At 66.1% G+C, this 16,048-nt stretch overlaps 1 protein-coding gene across 3 annotated transcripts in view; it reads left to right on the forward strand.

Annotated features, from left to right (window-relative positions):
- Positions 1–16,048, forward strand: part of ABR (ABR activator of RhoGEF and GTPase) — a 42,157-nt gene that overhangs the window by 14,897 nt on the left and 11,212 nt on the right. For 2 of the 3 annotated variants that reach the window (XM_074593663.1, XM_074593664.1), the window contains exons 2-16: positions 26–210; positions 5,269–5,373; positions 5,883–6,068; positions 6,870–6,977; positions 7,729–7,789; positions 10,219–10,271; positions 10,436–10,576; positions 10,918–11,039; positions 11,157–11,322; positions 11,446–11,568; positions 11,643–11,718; positions 11,870–11,974; positions 12,503–12,577; positions 12,724–12,821; positions 12,929–13,060. In XM_074593663.1, the coding sequence (XP_074449764.1) occupies positions 26–210; positions 5,269–5,373; positions 5,883–6,068; positions 6,870–6,977; positions 7,729–7,789; positions 10,219–10,271; positions 10,436–10,576; positions 10,918–11,039; positions 11,157–11,322; positions 11,446–11,568; positions 11,643–11,718; positions 11,870–11,974; positions 12,503–12,577; positions 12,724–12,821; positions 12,929–13,060 (1,736 nt within the window). Of the gene's footprint in view, positions 1–25; positions 211–2,967; positions 3,468–5,268; positions 5,374–5,882; positions 6,069–6,869; positions 6,978–7,728; positions 7,790–10,218; positions 10,272–10,435; positions 10,577–10,917; positions 11,040–11,156; positions 11,323–11,445; positions 11,569–11,642; positions 11,719–11,869; positions 11,975–12,502; positions 12,578–12,723; positions 12,822–12,928; positions 13,061–16,048 lie in introns of those variants that run through there. The other variant, XM_074593665.1, reaches the window with a different exon arrangement.

Consider the following 16,048-nt stretch of genomic DNA (forward strand, 5'->3'; position numbering starts at 1 on the left):
CCACCACCCTCTCTTCCCCCGGCAGACTTCAACTATGGTGCAGACGAGTACGACGCCGAGGGCAACGAGGAGCCCAAGGCGCTGCCGGAGGGCTCGGAAACCATGCCCTACATCGACGAATCGCCCACCATGTCCCCCCAGCTCAGCGCCCGCGGCCAGGAGAGCGGGGACGGCGTCTCACCCACACCCACCGATGGCCTCGGCACAGGGGTAGGTGCTCAGGACGTGGAGCTCCGCACCGGGTGCGTTTGAAGCCTGGGCTGCGGGTGCCCGGCTTGGTTGTGTCAGCAGTGTCAGTGATGCTCTGCGACCCGGGGGACTGTCCCCTGGCATCCCAAACCCTGCTGGCTGTGGCCCTCTGGGATCCAGGGAGGAGCACCCTGTTCTGCTGCTGGTGGTGAGGGTGGGGGCACGTCTGTGGGACACGTTGCGTCCCTGCCCCGTCGTGCCGTGCCGGCGGCAGAGCCAGGAGGGCACGGGCTGGTCGGAGAGCAGGGTCCGGGTGCTGGAGCCCACCCGGGCTGGCTCGGAAGCGGGGGGTTCCCGGGGTCCCCTGCTGCGGGGAGCCCTTGGGGACAGGGCGCAGCCGCTCTGCCGGGCTGCCGGCTCCATCTAGCGGCACTGGGGGACGAGCCGCCAGCTGGGGAGGGACACCTTGTCCGCGTCCCCCCCCTCCTCTTCTGGGGAACTTAGATTTAACCCTTCCTCTCCCTCTGCTCTTCCGAGACCTCGGGAAGCCCCTGGGGTTTATCTAGGATGTTTCACAGAGGGATGCTTGGAGAGCTGCGGGACGGGAAACCAAAGGACAAAAATGTTTGTTTGTTGGTTTTTTGTTTTTTTTTTCCAGAATAAAAGTTTCCATAAAGCCCGGGGGCGGTGGGGCCGCCATCCCCGGGGACACGGGGACTGCCGTCCCCGGTGTGTGCCCTGGCCCGGTGGGCTCTTGGCAGGGCGGCGGGCGCCTCCGGCCCCTGGGCACAGGGCTAGTGCGGGGAGAGCCCGCCTGGCCCCGGGCTAGGGGAGCCCCCTCGGCGCCCGCCGCTGCCCGGGCTGGGGGAGCTGCCGGGGTCCCGCAGCGGGCTGGGGGTTGGCCGTGGGGCAGGAGACCGGGTTGGGAAACGTGAAGGGTATTTTTTTTTTTTTTTTTTGGTCATGGAAAGAGTTAAGCCCTTAACCCGGATGCTGAGGCAGAGGAGGCGAGAGGTGTGGCTTCCTCCCCAGGGCCCGCTGCTGCGCAGCATCCTCCTCCCGGCACCCAGCGCGGCCCCTCGGCGCTCCCCGGGGACGGAGGGGGGAGGCTGCCGGCCCCCTGCCACCCTGCTGCGCAAAGGACCCTGTCCCGGGGCTGGGACCAAACCACCCGGGCTCGGGGCCATTTGTCGCCCTGCGAGCGCCAGCCCTGACACCCCGGTGCCGGGGTTTGGGGACGGATGTGCTGTGGGCGATGGGCTCCGTCCCCGGGGGCCAGCAGGGATAGCAGAGGGTGGCCCTAGGGAAGCAGGTTTAGGGGGAGACCCTGGGGGAGGCTGGCAAAGCGGTGCCCTGGGTGGGCTGGTGGAGCATACTGCGGCTGGACGCAGGCAGCGAAGCCGGCTTGGTTGGCACTAACAGGATTGGGAAGCGTTGGAGCTCAGCGCGGGCTCTGCCTCCATCGCTTTGTCTCTAGAGCTGTTTGTGACAGGGCTAAGCGGGGCACCATCTGAATACCGGCATGTTTAATCCTGCGTGTCCAGCTTCGCGATGGGTGCAGGTTTGCGTGTGGGTCCTGCTGTGACCAGTGGCATGGGGTGCCAGGCTTGCCCCATCGCTCTTCTCTGGTGAGGGGGGACTGGTGTTGCTGCCTTTTGGAGGGCTTGAGGAGGCTTCTGGTGGGGCATCTCTTTTTGCAGGCTCCTGGGGCAGCTGTGACTGCATCTGGGGCCCCCGGCTGCTGGGTGCAAGCGCAGCCTGTCCCTCCCTCTCCCACCTGGGAAAACACAAGTGCCACGGTCATGGTGTGAGGTGGTGGCCCAGCCCCTGCTCGGGTGCTGCTGGGGATGGCACAACGGGTGGCTTTCACCTGGGCACGGAGTGTTCCCCGCTCTGGGGACCTGGCTGCAGCAGGCAGGGTCCCGGTGCCCTGGCACAGACCCCTCTTAGCAAAGGCTGGGCAAAGCCTGAGCTGCGGCGTGGACACAGGGCTGGGCACGGGTTCTGGGAAGTCCCTGTGTCTGTGTCCCTGCCCACTTCTCAGAGCAGAGTTTGTTCCAGGCTTGGACAGGCGTGGGGAGAAGAGCCGGCTCCTGCGGGCAGAGCACATGCAGCCGCTGGTTCCCCTTTTGCTGCTGAGGAGTGGGGGGAAACTGCTGAAACAGCTCTTGCGTTAGTGTCCCCTCCTCCAGCCCATTGCCCCATTTGCCAGGGCCCACGATGTCCCTTGTAGGCGTCATGCCACCGCTTGTGTCCCCGTTCCCCGGCTGCCCCGGGGTTGTGGTCAGGCTGGGGCAGTGGTGAGGTGTCACTGCCGATCCTCGTGGGATGTGGGGCAGATGCTGTGTCTTGGCTGCGTTGCCCCATGGAATTGGTGGGACCCCTCTGGGGCGGGGAGGGGTCCGGGACCCCTCTGGGGGCACGGAGCCAGGTCCCCTTACAGGACCTCGTCCTGCAGCTGCCCTCCAAGGTCACTTGCGCTGGGGGCAATCCCTGCGGTCCGGTTCTCTGCCTGCCCGCGGGACATGGGGGGACCAGGGGCCCACGGCACGCGGGACGGGTGCTCTCCCCTTGCTGGCTGCTCTGTGGGGCGAGGGAGCAGGGGGGCCTGGAAGGGGTCAGGGGACCCATCCCCGTGGGTCTTGCCGGGCACGCCGAGCTCTGCCGGCATTGGGAGAGCGGGTGCTGGGAAGGCGTCTGCAGCGCTCCCCAGCCTTGACCACACTCCGGCGGTGGAGCAGCCCCACCTCCAGCGCCAAGAGATGCATTTCCTGTAGCGAGCGTGCAGGGCGGAGCGGCAGGGCTGGCTGGGGCGCAGGGCGGCGGGCAGCGGCCCTCCACCGCCTGCAGCCCCCCCCCGGGGCTGAGCGGAGGCCAGGGGAGAGCCAGGCTGTCCCCCTTGTCCCCAACGCTGGTGACCCTGGAGTTGCCGCCGACGCCGGTGCTCGGAGGTGGTCGTGCAGCCGACCCGGGAGCGCTCGGCGCTGCGGCCGGGACGCCGGGGCCGAGGGCAGGCGGGAGCACCGGGAATCCTATAATGGCTCCTTTCATCCCACGGCGGTGGCCGACGTCCAGGGCTGAGTCAGGCTGGGCCAGCTTGGCTGTGTGAGCCCCTCGCCTGGAGCCTTGTGGGGTTCCCTTCCCCCCCCGCTGCCTGGCCGGCCATGGAGGAGGAAGAGGAGGCCATAGGGTACCTGGATAAAGTGCTGGAGGATGAAGATGACTCTGAGCCAGGAACCCCTACCAGCCCCGGGTCTCCGTTCTCATCCGGCGAGAAGGTGGGCGGCGGGGGGTACACTGCTCCCGCGCTGGGTGGCGGGTGGGGGCGACCAGGGGCGTCTTGCTGGTGCTGCCCAGGTCCTGGGGCAGCTCCTGGGTCGGTACGGCGGGTGCTGGTGGGGGGCAGAGTTGGCGGGACAACGGGAGCATCACCACAGCCCCGCCGCCCCCCTGGCACTGCCTGTGGCCGGGGACACAGGACATGGCTGCGCCAGGCGTTGAGTGCGAAGGGCTCGGTGGGTGCTTGCGCAGAGCGGGCTGAGCACCCGGCCTTCCTCCCATGGGGGAACGGGGGCCACACGTGCCACTGTGGGGGGGCTGCGTGGCTCAGCAGAGCTGGCGCCGGATGCTCAGGAAGGGGCTGGACCACGCTGTGACACTGCCCCACCGCACGGCCATCGGCAACCCCTAAATGGCTCCAAACCGTGGTGCCGGGGGGTGGCCCAAGGGGACCCCTGTGCTGGCAGGCGCAGCCCAGCACCCTTCTCTCGCCCACCCTGCTGGGGGGAGCCTGGGTGCCAGCGCAGGGCTGGAGGAGGGCTCTGGCTCCGCTCTCTCTGGGGTCTCCTGCACAGGGCGGCTGCCGGACCTTGCACCTCTGGGTCGTGGGGGGCGGCTGGCATCATCCCTGCGGGACACTGCGGGCCCTGGATGCCGACGGGCCCCTTATCTCCCCGGCTCCCGCGCAGGGCCCAGGCTGGGGGAAGCAGGAAGAGCCCGTGACTAATCGGTGGCAACGAGCCCGCGCGCTCCCAGCGCACAAAACTGCCCCCCCCCCTGCCGGCACCCCTGCCACACCGGTCACCATGGCCTGTCCTTGATGCCGCAGCCCAGCGGGGAGCCGCGGGGTGGGCACCTCAGTTGGCGCAGCAGCCCCCAGGGCCAGATGGTGGATGCCGCAGTGGGACGGGGAGACGCTGATCTGTGGCTGTGCCCATGCCATGGCCGTGCACCCCGGGGTGTTTGTAGCTGCCAGGCACAATGCCCAGGGCTGGCAGGGGCGAAACAGGACCAATATATCCCCACAATGTCCCGAATGGCTCATTGCTCGGAGCAGCTGATGTCCCCATGGCTATGCTTGGTCCCAGTCTGGATGGCAAAGCCCATCTCCTGAGTGTGATTTTTAGGACAAAGAGTGCTGTAGGGAAGGTGAGGGCACGCGGGGCGCTTGAGACAGTCCAGGGGCTGGGGCACCCGTGCCTGGGTGCTGGCAGAGCCTCGCTGGGGATTCCGGAGCCCCCCAGCCTGTCTGAGCATTGCCCACCTCCCTGCTGTGAGGGTTGTGTCGCTGGAGCATCGGTGCTGCAGCAGACATGGGCGCGGGCAGAGCCACCGACGGCTCGAGTGGCAGTGGGGCCCCGCGCAGCCTGGGACCTGCCCTGGTGCCAGCGGGCAGTGAGCGCCAGGGTGGCACTTTCCTGGGAAAACCTCAGCTGGGGAAAAGGGTGGTGCTGGATCACGTGGCAGCACCATCCACCGCCGGGCATGATTTCACCGGGCGTCTCTGGACTCTGCCCTGGGAGAGTCCCGCTGTGCCGCACGCCACCATGGAGCGCTGCCAGTGGCGCCGGGCTCCTGGCCAGCTGGGAGCAGGGAGGGGAGCGAAACCAGCACAGCCCATGGCTTCCCAGATGGTTCCAGCCTGGCTGTGCCGACCAACGGGCACGTGCCCGGCCCTTGCTGCAGAGCTTCCCCAACACTGGTGGGGACACATGCCCACGCGGGGATGGCCTGGTGGGATGAGGGGTCTCCTGTCATGCCGGTTGCTGGCTCAGCCAGGCTCCTTGCTGTGTTGCACAGGGTGAGCGAGATGCTGGCAAAGGCCTGGAGATGCGGAAGCTGGTGCTCTCTGGTTTCCTGGCCAGCGAGGAGATCTACATCAACCAGCTGGAGGCCCTCTTGTTGGTGAGCAACAGGGACATCCCCCAATAGGGGTGGATGGGTGGGTAGATGGACAGGTGGATGGACAGTTGTATGGATGGATGGATGGATGGATGGATGGATGGATGGATGGATGGATGAAGTCGTGTCTTCCTGGACAGCCTCCCCGGGTGCTACCTGGGCAGGAGCAAAGCAGCAGAAGCCATGCTGGAGCCAGCCTTGCTCTGGCCCGGCTGTCCCCGTCTCGCCTCCCCCCTGCTGCCAGCGTGCCTGGCGGGGAGGTATTTATAGCCCCAGTTCCTCTTGCGGACTCACTGGCCCTCGTGGTGGAGACGCTGTTGCACAACATGGGGGTCACCGCCACCATGGAGGGGGAAGTCTGTGGGGATGCACTAGCTGTGAGCGGTCCCTTGGTCCAGCTCTGGCCAGGACCCGTCCCAGGCAGCCCTCACCGCCAGCTCAGATCACCCTTGTCCCCAGCGTTCCCCTCCCAGCCCTTGTCTCAAACGCTCTTCCTTCTCCTCCTTTGGCAGCCTATGAAGCCACTGAAGGCCACAGCCACTACGTCGCAACCTGTCCTCACCCTCCAGCAGATTGAGACGATTTTCTACAAGATCCAGGACATCTATGAGATCCACAAGGAGTTCTATGACAGCCTGTGCCCGAAGGTGCAGCAGTGGGACAGCAACGTCACCATGGGCCACCTCTTCCAGAAGCTGGTACGCGCCTTCCCTGGGGCTTGCTCCACTTGGAAGAGGAGGAGGGATGGGGAGATGGAGCACCATGCTATGGGGTTCGGCCCCATGGCGTGGGTCAGCTCACCCCTTGCCACGTGCTCACTGGTGGCCATGGGACTTGTTGCATCCCTCCCTGCAGCCTGCCCGAGCCCTCCCGTCCCAGGATGGGAGTTAGTGCAGCCTCCGTGCCCCTCATTGCAGGGGGGATGCCCAAGGCTGGCAGATCCTGGGTGCAACCATGGCAGGGTTTTGGCTGGGGGTGCGTGGTGTGGCTTTACCATGGGACTGGCAGGAGCCCAGGCGTGTGGGTGGCCCTCTGGGGAGAGGCAGGGGGTTGCTGCCTCTTCGCCACCTGTGGGTGCTCTGGCGGTGGCTCCCCAGGGTCACGCTCCAGGTCCTGCTGCTGCTTTGGACTTGTGATGGGAGCCGTGGCTGTGCCCGTGGGTGCCACGGCCATGCTGGGGAGGGGAGGAGGAGAGGACAGGTTGAAGGGTGCTGGGAAGCGGCTGTAGCTTCACCCTCTGCTGTCCAGGCACTCGTTACCTCTCTGCTGGATTTTGGAGGTTTGTGGTGGCACAGGGCTGGAGCCCCACCATCCTGCCCTGGGCGAGGGCTGTTCCTACAGAGCCAAGCATGTGGCTCCCCAGCCGGCTGTGGTCTGGCAGTGCGCTGCCGGGAGGGGACAGCTCTGGGCAGTGTCCCCTTGGTGGCTGCCTGGCCCCTCGAGCTGTGGGGGGGCTTCAGCATCCCGCTGGGTGCCCGGCTAACCCCCGCTCCCCGCAGGCCAGCCAGCTGGGGGTCTACAAGGCCTTTGTGGATAACTACAAAATCGCACTGGAGACGGCAGAGAAGTGCAGCCAGAGCAACTACCAGTTCCAGAAGATCTCAGAGGTAAGCTGGAGCGGGGCTGTGCCGAGGGGACGGAGCTGCCATGGCTGGGCTTGTCCCGGTGCGGGACGGAGAATGCCGTCCCCGTGGCCGAGCTGACCGTGTGTGCCCCATGGAGATGCTCTCCCTGCCCCGGGTCTCTCAGGGACTGTCCCAGGAGCAGGGTCCTCAGAGGCTGTGCTGGAGGGTCGTGGTCTCTGTGTCTTGAGGGGGTTTGCCCCCGGCTTTGTGCAAGCTCAGGTTGGGCTCAGCCCTCGCTGCCATCATTTCTGGGATGCCGGGGGCAGCCTGTGCCCGTTCGCCCCATCCAGTGAGGGTGGGTGCTGGGTGCTGGGCACCTGTGGCTCATCTCCTGCTGGCTGCGTCTCTGTGCCTGGCTCCCCTATAGAAACAGGGACCTCCATGGCCGCAGCCCGGCTCCCCGCTCCCTCCAGCCCCTCTGGAGCAGGGCTGTTCAGCCCGGTGGGACCAGCAGCCCCTCGCAGGCAGCTGTGGGGCTGGGTGTCCTGCGACAGGGTGCACCACGGGTCCACCGCATCCCAGCTGCTGGGTGCAACCAGAATTGCTCCTGGCCAGGCAGCACCCCGTACGGTCCCCATCTCCACCTCAGCACCTGTCTGTGGCCTCCTGTGCACCTATCAGGGTGCAGGAAGGGTCGGGGGGGACCCCATGACCTTGAGCAATGACCTTCCCCCCCCCCTCCCCCCCAACTCCAGCCCACCGCGGCTGTTCTGATGGGCCTTTCCCTCCCTAGGAGCTGAAGGTGAAGGGCCCCAAGGACTCGAAGGAGAGCCACACGTCCGTCACCATGGAGGGTACGGCAGGCACGGGTGTGGGGAGGGGGACGCAGCCTTTTGTCTGCGCGCGGGACCGGCGCGGATGAATTACTGTGTGTCTCCCGCGAGCGGAGCCCTTTGTGTTCCCATGTGCGGAGCCAACAAGGAGGGGGGGGGTATGCAGCTCTTCAGGATGCTGGGGGCGTGCAGCAGCCCCCCACCCCCTGCCCACCCCCTCCTCCCCACCCGCCGGCTGCGCCAAGAGCCGTGCTGAGGGGCCGATGCCGTGCCGCAGCCGGGCTGAGCTGCCGCGGGGTGGCAGAGATGGCTGCGTGGAGACGGGGCTGCCATGGAAATCCTCGTCGTCGTCCGTCTCTGCTGTAACTGCACCTACGGTGAGGTGGGGGGGGGGGGGGGGTGCAGCTCCGAATTCGGGTGACGGTGGGGAGCGATGCTGTGGGGATGCTGGCCTGGGGCTGGCTGTCCTTGCCAGGGGGTGGAGGCTGCATCGTGCTCTGCAGGCTGAAGTTGGGAGCGTCTTTGTTCCAGGCTCTATTGAATCATCTTGGCTCTGGTACATGCGGCCACGCGCTCGCGTTCCCCACCGGGCAAGGGCTCGTGCCATCGGCAGGACAGTGAGGGGCCGGGACAGGCAGCGGGACCCCCTCTGCCTGGGCTCTGCCATGGGGATGGCGATAGGGAGGGGTCCCCGTTTGCTCGCCGGAGGCTGTGAGCATCGTGGGGCTGGAACGCCCGTCTCTCCGTGGCTGGGGAGGAGAAGCACCGGGCATCGCTGCCTGCTGTGCCTGCCCCCGTGCTGCCTGCCTGTGGGTCCCGGGCTGGCGGGACTGCGCGGCGAGGAGCACCGCGCTCCTCCCTTGTGCCGGGACAGCCCCTCCGGGGGGCTCTCTGGTGCTTTGCCTGTGCCTGTAGCGATGAGGGTCCGTCCTCCTTGTGGGTCGGGGGTAGGGGAAAGGGGGGGACACCCTGCCTGCCCCCTCATTCCCAGAGCGGGGCTGTTGCTGGCTCCCGCGGGGAGCGGGGCTCTGATTTTCCCCGCTGGCACCGGGGATGCAGTCTCCGGTTCAGGGTCCAGCCCTGTGCCCTCGCCTCCCGAGCAGAGAGGTGAGGATGGGGACGAGGATGCTTGCCAGGATGGGGATCCCTCTCTCAGGACCAGGTGCCACGAGGCAGCACCCTCTGGGGAAAAGGGGATGGGAGCCCCTCGTGGCTCATAGAGCAGGGTGGGGGGGGCAGCATCTTTCCCTCCCCCTAACCCCCCAGCCTGAAGCCCGGCCCCACTTGGCCCTGGCAGTTTGGGGAAGTGGTAAAAAGCGAAGGGAAAACCCAGAGGCATCAGCCTGGCTGTAAGCAGCCCGGGGAGACATGCGAGGAGCCAGGTGCCGGGAGCAGCACCGTGGGTGTGCTCTGGGTCTTCACCTGTCCAGAGAGCCAAGGAGGAGGGTCTGGCTGCTTGGGGCGAAATGTGCCTCTGAAGAGCCCCCGGGGCTGGTGTCCTGCTGGGAGGGTGCATGGTAGGAGAAAGGGGACGTCTGTGCCCCGTGTGTGGGGCAGCTCTGCCCCCCTGCCCTGGACGGAGCCTCACATGCAGTCATGGGGGGCTGCGGGGAGGGAACACAGGGCAGCGGCGTTGGGATGATGCCTTGGCCCCTGCGTTCTCTGTAGGTGGGGGTTTTCCTGCTGCTGGAGGAGCCTGGGTTCCCCTTGCACCCAGGGCTGGCTGGGGCGGGGGGATATGGGGTGTCCCATGAGGTGTCAGAGCCTGGTGAGGGCAGGGATGGGACCCGCTGCTGAACCAAAAGGGAAACTGAAAACACTGCTGGCTGCCGGGGGTGACAAGTGGCTCTTCCGCTTCACAGCCACCACACGGCAAGCTGTCAGTGCTGGTGCCCCCACCGCACCCGGGGAGGTCCTTCACCTCGGAGGGGGACTTGCTGGCACGGTCGTGGTGGGGACGTCCTGCAGCCGGCAGCAGCTGGGGCAGAGCGGTGTTTGTGATGGCCCCTCTGGCTTTGCCACCCGTGACCTGTGGCAGCAGAGGGGAGGAGGACGTGGTGGCTGGGTTGGTGTCCCCATCGTGCCCTGTCTTGGGGCATGGTCAGATCTTGCTGGCATGGGGCCGTGGCTGGAATGGATAGCCATGTGGCAAGTGCCATGCAGCAGTTGTCTGGGCTTGTCACCCCAGTGGGGACCCCACGGGTGCCCATGCTGCTGGTGAAGCCCCTCGGGCACCTCTGAGCAGTAACGTGGTGGTCCAGCCATTGCCATCTCCGTGTGGAACAGACCCTGGGTGCTTGCCCAGGGCTCTGCGCAGACCTGGGGGTGGTCTCTGGGCATCTGGTCCTCCCTCCTTGTCCCTGTGGGATGCGGTGCTGGCTCCTCGTGGGTGGGAGAGGGTCCAGGGCCCCAGCAGTGGATGGCTGCTGATGCCCCCTTTCTCCCTGCAGCACTCCTGTACAAACCCATTGACCGGGTGACGCGGAGCACCCTCGTCCTGCACGTGAGTGTGACGCCAGTCCCGGGGCGGGGGGTGGCAGGGTGCTGTGCCCCTGTTGTTCCTGGGGACCCAGAGCCCTGGGGCGTGCTGCTGGGGGGGTCTCCAGGGTGGGTGCTGCGGGCAGGGCAGCGCCCTTGGGCTGCTCATCTGCGCCTGTCCCCTTCCAGGACCTCCTCAAGCACACCCCGGCCGACCACCCTGACTACCCGCTGCTCCAGGATGCCCTCCGCATCTCGCAGAACTTCCTCTCCAGCATCAATGAGGACATCGATCCCCGGAGGACAGCGGTCACCACCCCCAAGGGGGAGGTGAGCCAGCGGGGTGGGCAATGCCTGGGCACAGGGTGAGGGCTGAGCCCTCTGCCAGCCCCTAGCTGATGTCTCCACCCTGAGGAGCTTCATGGTGCTTGGCCAGGAGATGGTGGGTTTCCTCTAGACGCAGTCCTGGGTGCAAGGTTAGGGCTCTACCTGGTCTTTGCTGCTTGCTGGCACCCTACTGACCATATGGGACTCAAAATCGCACCCAGAGGACATGGACCTTCCCATGCTCCTGGTGGCTGAGCCGTTGAGGGGGACGGGAGCATCTGTCCCCTGCGGTTTGTTGGCCTTTGCTCCTTGCCCGCTCTCACGCCAGCCCTGCTGCCCCGCAGACCCGGCAGCTTGTCAAGGATGGCTTCTTGGTGGAGCTGTCGGAGGGCTCACGGAAGCTGCGGCACGTCTTCCTCTTCACCGACGTGCTGCTCTGCGCCAAGCTGAAGAAGACGGCGGTGGGGTAAGGAGGGTGCTGGGCATGGGGGGAAGGCGTCACAACCACCCTGTCCTTCAGCAGGCGGGGGGATGTGCCGGGGTGAGGGTCAGGCGTCACTCAGCGCCCGCACTCCGGCCACAGGAAGCACCAGCAGTACGACTGCAAGTGGTACGTGCCCCTGGCTGACCTGGTGTTCCCCTCGCCGGAGGAATCGGAGCACTGCCCACAGGTCCACGTCATCCCCGACCACGAGCTGGAAGACATGAAGATGAAGATCTCAGCCATCAAGAGTGAGGTGCAGAAGGAGGTGAGAGGAGGGTGCGGGTGGTTGGGAGGGTGTGGGACCTGCTGAGGGGGCGGGTGCCTTCCTCTGAGTCAGGAATGGGACATGGGGGACCTTTGAAAGCTCCTGTCCCCTCTCCGCCTACAGAAAGCCAACAAGGGGCAGAGCCGAGCCATTGAGCGCCTCAAGAAGAAGATGTTTGAGAACGAATTCTGGCTGCTCCTCAACTCGCCTGCCATCCCCTTCCGCATCCACAACCGCAACGGGAAGGTGAGGAGGGTGGGCTGGGGACCGAGCTCAGCCCTGCCTGCGCGCAGCCCGCCGCATCGCCCTCTCTCTTACAGAGCTACCTCTTCCTGCTGTCGTCCGACTATGAGAGGTCTGAGTGGAGGGAGGCCATTCAGAAACTGCAGAAAAAAGGTAAGTTTGGGGCTCACGAGGCCATCTTGGGGCTCCTGCCCCCTGCCGGGGGCCACAAGGAGGTCCCACAGGATTGCAGCCTGCTGCTCTCTGGTCCCCATGGCCAGTGCTGGCTGCGTCCTTCTGAAGGTCCTCTCCTGTCCTCTCCCAGACCTCCAGGCCTTCGTCCTGAGCTCAGTGGAGCTGCAGGTACTCACAGGATCCTGCTTCAAGCTACGCACCGTCCACAACATCCCGGTCACCAGCAATAAGGACGGTGAGTGTGTCCCGTGGGCTGGCACGTCCCTCCGGATGATGCCAGGGAGCAGCTGTGAGGTCCCTCGGCTGGAGCAGAGCCCCTACTCGGGGACCCTGGCTGTGCAGGGGGAGAGCTACCCACCAGGTGGCACTGCCGGAGCGGAGTCGGGCTCCCAGGCAGAGCAATCCCGGCTGCAACACGGAGCTGCTTTTTGGGGTCTCTCCAGCACCCCCATGGGCTGGGCAGGACCAGGGTGTCCCCAGGGCGAGACCCGGCCAGTCCTACTGGGAACCTCCCCCAGGGCTGTCCGGCAGCAGGAGAGCTCGGGATGTCCATCAGGGATGATCGGCAGCAGGGGATACGTGTCCTCTTCCAGACCTTAAGGATGGCCCTCCGGGGGAGGTTGGGGACATTGGAGTGTCACTGCAAGTACATAGCACTCACTATGGCAAAGGCTGCCTTGGGGACAGCCAGGCCGCTCGCTGTCCCTGGGGTGCAGGAGGTGGCAGCTGAGCCCTGACACAGCCCCTGCTCTCCCCAACACAGACGACGAGTCTCCCGGGCTCTACGGGTTCCTGCACGTCATCGTCCACTCCGCCAAGGGCTTCAAGCAGTCTGCCAGTAAGTGTGGGTGCCCACCCCTCCTCGGAGGGGCCGGTGCCAGCGGGGGAGCTGGGGTCCAGCATGTGGCCCCACTCTGCCCGTAGGGGTCCCCCGGGAGCCGGTGGGGATGTTCCTCATGCGCTGAGCGGTGTCTGCTCCCCCAGACCTTTACTGCACGCTGGAGGTGGACTCCTTCGGCTACTTTGTCAGCAAAGCCAAGACCAGGGTTTTTCGGGACACCACCGAACCGCAGTGGAATGAGGTGAGAGGAGGGTGGGACGCAGGGAGGGGACTGTGCCCCCTCCTTGCCCTTCCAGCCCCAGCTTTGACGCTGCTGTGGGGCTGAGCCACCCTCTGTCTGCACCCCAGGAGTTTGAGATCGAGCTGGAGGGCTCCCAGTCCCTACGCATCCTCTGCTACGAGAAGTGCTATGACAAGACCAAGCTCAACAAGGACAACAATGAAATCGTGGACAAGATCATGGGCAAGGGCCAGATCCAGGTACACACTGGAGCTTTTGGGCATCTTCTCACCCGATGTTGGACCTCCTGGGGCCAGGTGCCTGGGCTGGGGGGGTTGCCTTGGGGTGATGCCTGGGAGATGCCTGGCAGCACGGGCAGGCAGCTCAGATTTTGGGAGCAGGGTACAGGTACAGGGATCGCAGCTCGGGGTGTAAGGCAGTGAGGTGGGTGGGCATGAGGCATGTTGGTGATGGTCCTGGGGCAGAGTGGCTGCAGAAGAAGGTGGGACAAAGTGAGAGGTGGAGGTGGCAAAGCCGGGTGGCCACCTCTCAGATGTGCGTCCAGCTCCGGCTGGGCTGGAAGTGTTTCCATCGGGCTGCCCTCCACCGGGGGGGCTGCAGGGAGGGGGTCAACACCGGCCCCAGGGAAGGCTCTGAGTGTGCAGCCCCCTGTCCCTCCCTGCCAGCCATGGCTGTCCCCCTCTGCCACCATCTGCCTCCCCTGTGCCTCCATCAGCCGCTGTTATGGCAACGGGGGTTTCCAGGGCAACAGCCGAGCCAGCTCTGATTGGTGGTTGCCAGGCAGGGAGGATGGAGGCCTGGGTTGCCCTGAGATGCTCCCAGGTGAGCAGGACCGGGAAGATGGAGAGGGGGACAGGCAGCCCCCAGACCCCTCACCCCCCAGCACCCGCCTTGGCCGGGCTGCAGGGAGGCCCAGGGCAGCGGGGGCTGTTCGGGATGGGGGCGCCCCTGTGTTTTCCTGGAGGGGACCCCCAGTCTGGCTGCCTTCCCCGCTGTGCTGGGGACAGCATCACGCCTTGGGGACAGCCCTCAATTCAAGGCCACTTCAAAAGGCCCGGTGCGGCCGCCTGCTCCGTGGGAAAGCGGCTGAGGGCAGGTCCCTGGGGAGCGGGGAGCAGCACAGAAATGCTGCTGGGAAGGGGACACTGTACAGGGACGGCACCGCAGCGGGCATGGGATGGGGGACAGGGGCTCAGCTTCGCCAGTGGCTTGTTTGTACCCGAAATCAGCCGTCTGTTGCCCCCCTCCCCTGGGAATGGTGGTGTGGGGGTGGCATTGGGCCAAGTGGGAGGGCTGGGGCAGGGAAGGGGCTCGACGCCCCGCAGGGATCAGCCCAGCTGCACTCTCGGAAATAGCCTGGGTCAACAAACATGAGTCATGCTGGGAGACGCAGGGGCTGGGATGGGGACAGCACAGCTCGTCCCCGCCGTGCGAAAGTCATGGGGGAAGAAAGGGAGAGAGAGGAGGCCCTGGGGCTGCTTATCCCAAGGAGGACCTGGCTGGACGGTGTCAGGGTTGGGGCTGTCCTGCCATCACCCAGAGCCACAGCTCGACCCCGGCCCCGGGACTGGGGAGGGTGGCGGGGCAGGGATGGGGCAGCATGGCTATGGGCAGGACGGGCAGTGCTGCTTGTGGGACTGTGGGTTGTGGCCGAGCTCCAGCGCTGCCCCCTTGCCCTCTGTCCTGCGCTGTTCAGGCAGAGATGCTGCCCAGATGGTCCTTAGCCCAGCCGGTCCCTGAGCTCACCATGGGCTGCTGCTCATTTCAGTTAGCAGCAGGAATGGGAGACACTGGAAGCACTGGCATCAGCAGCTCGGCAAAGGCCCGTGGTGCGTGTTTGGGGGCTGCCAGGATGGCTGAACCCAGCCCGCAGCCGGTGCTGTGCCCGCTGCCCAGCTCTAATCTGACAGCCCAGGCACGTAGGTCGGCCACGAAAGCAGCTGAGTGGCATCTTGGGCCAGTGGCAGCCGGGTCAGTGTGCGAGGGGGACACTGCAGCCCCTCTGCAGGGAGCACTGTGGGGCTCCTGAGGCTGCGGGGGTGCCACCGGTGTGAGTTGCATCCTGCCGGCACAGAGGACGTGGCTGGGCCCATGGAGGGGCTGGGGTTGGCACCAGCCTCCTCTCAAGCACCCTGGCAACGAGCCCTGAGGGGTCTGCGGCGTGGCGAGCGTCGGACCCCTACCCCATGCCCCGTCCCCATGGCTGGCAGAGGATGGGCACCCTGTGCCACGTGGGCCTAGCCACACCACCGGCTGCTCTGGAAGGTGCTTCTGGGTTGGGATGGCTCCGCTGCAGCTCCTGGTTGGCATTAACCGTGTTTTGTTGTTTTTAACCGCGTTTTGCATGGAGTTTCCACGCCTGGGACGTGCTGTGGTTGGGGTAAATGTGCCGTGAGGGGCTCATGTCCCCGTGTGGGGCTTGTGTCCCCAGCGCTGCGGGGCTCAGCCCTGCTCTGAGCTGTCCCAGTCGCTCCCAGCAGCTGGGCTGCCTCGTGCGGGGCTGTGTCCAGTGGGTGCTGGCAAGGGTGCCCGGCGCTGTGGCGGGGTGGCAGACAGATGCTGGGGGTGGGCAGAGCAGGCTGCGAGTGCTTGTGTCCACATCGCAAGAGGGGAGAGGCTGGATCTGTGCCCTGGGGCGGGCAAGGAGACGGGCAGCGGGTGCATGAAGGGGGTCTCAGGGTGATGGGGCAGGATGGAGACGCCCCGGCCCCCATTTGGTGCACAGGGGAGGTACAGCTGTTGAAGTGAAGCCTGTGTTGTCATGGGCACCGTGCCTGCCGTACCCACAGGGAATGGCTGCCTGTTCATCTGTCCCCCTCGCTGGGTTGGCGGAGGCTCTGGAGGGGGAGATTTGTGGTGTCGGGGCTCCCCGGACCTGCAGGGACCCACAGGGTGACCTGTGTGGGCTCAAATGGCTGCTGAGGGCTTGATCTGGGGGCAGTGCAAGTCCCCCCACATCATGCACCTCACCATGTCCCCACTTGTCAGGAGAAGCGGCGGGCAGGCAGGCAGGGACCCTTCCAGGGCTGGGGTGCGGGGCAGAGCCCTGCCTGCACCCCATCCCCTGCCCTGCAGCCCTGCCCCACCACACCACCCCCTGGCAGTGGGGCTGACAAGGGCCAGGGCAGGCCGGGGGGGACCCGGGGGTTCCCCACCTGTCCCTATCCCTGACAGGAGACCCCAGAAGTCCCATCCCTGTTCCCCTTGCCGACAACGTGAGGGCCAGC

The sequence above is a fragment of the Larus michahellis genome, chromosome 7 (genome assembly GCF_964199755.1).
Source record: "Larus michahellis chromosome 7, bLarMic1.1, whole genome shotgun sequence".
NCBI lineage: Eukaryota > Metazoa > Chordata > Aves > Charadriiformes > Laridae > Larus > Larus michahellis.